This window comes from Elephantulus edwardii, unplaced genomic scaffold (genome assembly GCF_000299155.1).
Source record: "Elephantulus edwardii isolate Elephantulus edwardi_28Jun2011 unplaced genomic scaffold, EleEdw1.0 scaffold00167, whole genome shotgun sequence".
NCBI lineage: Eukaryota > Metazoa > Chordata > Mammalia > Macroscelidea > Macroscelididae > Elephantulus > Elephantulus edwardii.
In genome coordinates, this window is record NW_006399917.1 from 855,602 (window position 1) to 860,492 (window position 4,891).

General features: G+C 40.9%; 1 protein-coding gene across 1 annotated transcript in view; it reads left to right on the top strand.

Moving 5' to 3' along the window:
* UGDH (UDP-glucose 6-dehydrogenase) overlaps positions 1–4,224 on the top strand; it is a 22,104-nt gene extending 17,880 nt beyond the window's left edge. Inside the window, 3 exon segments of the mRNA XM_006895403.1 lie at positions 401–492; positions 802–912; positions 4,117–4,224. Of these exon segments, the coding sequence (XP_006895465.1) occupies positions 401–492; positions 802–912; positions 4,117–4,224 (311 nt within the window).
* Positions 4,225–4,891: the final 667 nt, after the last annotated feature.

Consider the following 4,891-nt stretch of genomic DNA (forward strand, 5'->3'; position numbering starts at 1 on the left):
AAATACCTAGTCACATATCTCTTTTAAACAGTTTTCTCCCTCCTCTGTTTCAGTGCAGTATACATTATTGAACCCATTTTACTCAGTCTCTCCCCAACCCTGAGGTTCAAACTTTGGTTTGAAGTGACCAGTTATGGGTTAATCTAAGGACTTTGCCAAAATGTTATAAAGATCCCAGAGTCCCAAGAAGGTCTTTCTAGAGAAAGATTGGGCGGTGCCCCAGACCCCCTCCTTGTACTTCACCCAGCCTGTTCCACGTCTGTCAGTGTATTGGCTTCAGAATTTGGAAACTCTTGAATAGTCTCTGCGGTGGAGTAGGTTATAGTCCTAGACCCTCGACTCATTCCTGGTGTCAGAAGGCATAATTTTTAATAACTTCTTTCCTGCTGCCGACTTGTAGTGTCTCAACTGGTGACCATTTCTAAGGATCCGTATGATGCATGTGATGGTGCCCATGCCATTGTCATTTGCACCGAATGGGACATGTTTAAGGTGAGGTGACAAAAATAATACCAAGGAAAAATTCTAAAGATGTCCTGGTATCAGTGGGGTTTAATTAGCAATTATACCTATTTAGGGAGCTCTGGTGTCCTAGTGGCAAGAACCTGCACTGCATTCTCAAAGGCACGCAGTTCAAATCCACCAGCTGCTCATGGGAGAAAGATGGGCAATGAGCAGTCTCCTCCCATGTGATTAACTCCCTTTGAAAACCCACTAGAGGGTCAACTATGGGTCAGTTCCAGATGGTACACAACAACAACAGCTTACCCATTCAAATTGTCTGTGTTTCTGTCTTTATAGGAATTGGATTATGAACGCATTCATAAGAAAATGCTGAAGCCAGCTTTTATCTTCGATGGGCGACGTGTCCTTGATGGCCTCCACAGTGAACTACAAACCATTGGCTTCCAGGTAATTGGGACCTGAGCTGTTTTTGTTTAGTTTGTTTATCCAATTCCTTGTTAATAGCTTTGCATGTTGAATTTTAGTGTTTTCTTTAGCAATATCTTTTTAGGACAATAAATGAGGTGGGGGGTTTTTAAGGTAAAATGTAAAGATTTATTAGAAAGTTACATCCCAAAGGGACAGACACCCCCCCCCTTGAAAGGAAATATAGGGGAGAGGCCATGAGTACGTTTTAAAAGCTGTATGATGCTATATAGTAGTCAGGTATTAGCATTATTTTTGGTGTTTTTCCCCTTGTAGTCTTTTCTTACCCAGAGAGAATTCAGGCAAGGATAGAGTATGATTGTGGCAGTCATTAAGGAAATGCTTTGGGAGTCTATACTCCATGAACTGCCCAAATGACAAAGAAATATATCTTGGAAAAGATGTGGAAGAGTGCTCCTTGGAGGCAAGGATGCTGAAACTTTGCCTCACATACTTTGGGCATGTTGTTGAGGAGTCAGTCCTTGGAAAAGGATATCAACCTTGGAAATGTTAGATCGGTGAAGGAGAGGAAGACCCTCAACAAGATGGATTGACCTAGTGACTAATGTTGGGCTCAAGTGTGTCAGAAATAATGTGAGGAGCACTGCCATGAGCTTTGGGGGCACTGCCATCTCCAGAGCAGAACAGCTGTCATCCCCACCACTTGGTGTCCAGAAGAAGAGTCCTTGGTCACTTGTCACATGTTAACCCTTTGCCCATTGAGAGTACAGCGCTGTCCTGGTGCTGCACAGTCTGAGTGAAGGTCATGGTAGCCACAGTGACACCGACCCTCATCCGAGTCAACTTTTCCAGTTCACTCTGGAACACCGAGAGAGTGGCTGTGAATGGCTCTGTCTGCTCAGAGCAGACCATTTCTATGTTACATCTGTTTATGCTTCACCAGCAGTCCCAACAGCATTAGTAGGGCGGTGCCCCTTTCCATTTGCAGCGTTCGGAGGCTGGGTGGAGGAGGCTGGAGATGAGGTTAAGAGAGGATTGCTGTCAGCAGAGTCTCCAAGCAGACTGGGAGCAGGGGAGAGACCGTGTTTCTTAGCTGGCTCTGTGCCTCTCCTTAGCACCAGCTGGGTTGGAAAGATTTCACCTACTATTAAAAAATATCTGACCCAGTTCTCTTAACTTGTCACTGACTTATTGAAGATCCCTTCTTTATTAGAATTCCTTCTCCATTTCCCCTTCCTGGGAGACTCAAAAACCACTGGCATCTTTGTTAACATTCCTGTCCACCAAGGCCTTTGGGGACTTTTCAGTGCCACTGCTCCTTAGTGAGTAAACATAACTTCCCGTCATGACTCAAATGCAAGTTTTGGTTTTTTTTTAAAGTTTGTTATTTTTAAAGGCTATTTGCAAGGTACAGACACATTTTCTTTCTTTCCTTCCTTCCTGTTTTAAAGGAGAAGAGACAGAAAGATACCTATTTCATGGGAATTTGCATGCTTGTAATTTCCCTACTAACAATTTAAAAGCAATTCAAAATGGAATCTATTTTAAGTAAAGATAATCACTAAAGAAAATACAAAGCAGAAGCCTTGCTTTTGTGATATGAATGAGAATTAATTCTTCATCTTCATTCAAAAGAAATTATGTGAAAATTGAGTAGTATAGCTTATTGCTGCTGTAGAGGGAAGATAAGCTTATGACTATAAAAGCAGTGTCTTTAAGGGCAAGATTGAGGGCTCTGGATATAAGTTTAGAATGCATGCAAAAGAACAATTGACTGCCATTTATTCAAGAACAATCCTCTGCCAGACACTGCACACATGCCAGTCACTTTATCTATTTCAGTCTTTACCAAAACCCTTGAGGCAGATGGTGATAGGGCCATTTTATAGAAGAAGGTATTTTTTAAATTTTTTTTATTTTATTTTTATTTTGTGTGTATGTACCGTCAAATCAGACCTGACTGGTACAGGAGGAGATTGTCCCTCCTTCTCCAGCAGAGCATCTGGTGGATTCGAACCGCGTACCAGAGCTCACTGAAGCTATTATTTATGAACGTTTTTAGGAGGAAGGGAATAGAAATGAAGATAGAATATGAGAAAAGTTATAAACCTACTAGCAACTGGTCTGCAAAGGGCTTTTGTACATCTAATTAAAAGAAGCTGATAGGTGCTGCCGAGTCAACCCCTAGTGACCCCATGTGACAGAGTGGTGCTGCCCCGTAGAATGTTCTAGGTTTTAATCTTTCCCAGAAGCAGATCATCAGGTCTTAGTCCCGAGGCCACTGGAATGGTTTGAATCCCCAGCCATCTCACTGGCAGCCTAATTCTAACCCAAGGATCGATCCCGTCAGAGCTCTTTACTGAATGACAGTGGCTTGTCATTCTCTGGCCTTTAAGGGAGTGAGAGCAGCAGGAATAGAGCAGTGGGGTGCAGACCGACCCCTAGAAAGAAAAAAATGAGGAAACAGAAAACTCTCATAGACTGTGAGAAATGTTTTGTGTTCTTATAAAGAAAAAGAATCTAGGTTTTTGTCACCATTACACAGAATTATGTTTGGGTTTTTGTCTTTTTAAAAAAAAATCCATTCATTGTTGCAACACAGCATCCTGTTGTTGTGCCATGGTTCAATGACAACTCACAGTAACCCTGCAAACATTGAACTCTGCCTCATAGCCCATGCCGTCCTCATTACTTCTGACATTCTCGAGGCCATCATTACAGTCACTGGGTCAGTCCATTTCATTGAGTGTCTTCCTCTCCTTCACTGACCCACAGCCTTTCCAAGCAAGATGTTCTTTACAGGGACTGGCCCCGGGTAACAACATGCTCAAAGTTTCACCACCCTTGCCTCTAAGATGAACTTTGTTCTTCTGGCAGTCCATGGAATATTCCATACTCTTCTCCGCCACCACCACTCAGAGGCATCAATTCTTTTTTAATTTTATTATTATTTTTGTGTGAGTGTATCGTCAAATCAGATCTGACTGGTACAGGAGGAGATTGTCCCTCCTTTCCCGGCAGAGCATCTGGTGGATTTGACCCGTGTGCCTCTGGGATTGTAGTTGCAGCTCCTTACCACTAGGCCACCAGAGCTCCCCTTAGGCATCAATTCTGTCATTTGTATTCATTGTCTGTCTCAGCTGCATAGCAAGTTCTTGAATAGAATTCTTATATTTATCCATTTAAATGGTTCCTGATTCATTCTAAATTTTCTTTTTTTCCTAGATTGAGACAATTGGCAAAAAAGTGTGTTCACAGAGAGTCCCTTATGCTCCTGGTAAAATTCCCAAGTTGAGTCTTCAGGATCCACCCATCAAGAAACCTCGAGTGTAGATATTGCCATTTTTATTGGGTTTTTTTGGTACTTCAGAATGACATCTATCTGATGTAAGATGGTTAACGAGCCAAGTGTTTTTAAGGAAATGAAACTATTTTTTTAAAATCAAGTTTATACTGGCAGTATGGGTATTAGCACATCTGATAATTAAGAATCTAGAATATTTTCTACATATTTTTATAATATTGTTACCTCATTTATCGGACAAATAGAAAAAGAATCATGTTTTAATGGTATTGATTTTTGTACAAGAATAAAAATGACATCAAATGTCCACAGCACTTTAATCTCACCTGTAAAGAGAAAGGTACGCTCTTCAGTTTTTTTTGGTCATTGATTTATTATCATTGAATATATATTTCGAGGCCATGAAATTGCTAAGCTAAACACTGGCCTACGCCTGTTAACCTTTTGAGTTCCTTGTTAAATGGGTGATGTGTTTCCTTAACCATCTCTTGCCTTTCTGAGATAAGAAAATTATGCGAAGGACAGAAAGGGCCTCTTGTGCTTATTTTTTTGTTAGTTGCTTAAAATGTTGTCCTTATGTTTCCATTTTAGAATTAACTTTGCATTATAGTTGATTTAAAGTCTGCTTGGTTCTTTTGTTTGAATGAACTGTGTCATTTGGTTTCTTTTGTTTGAATGAGCTTTGTCAAAAGATTA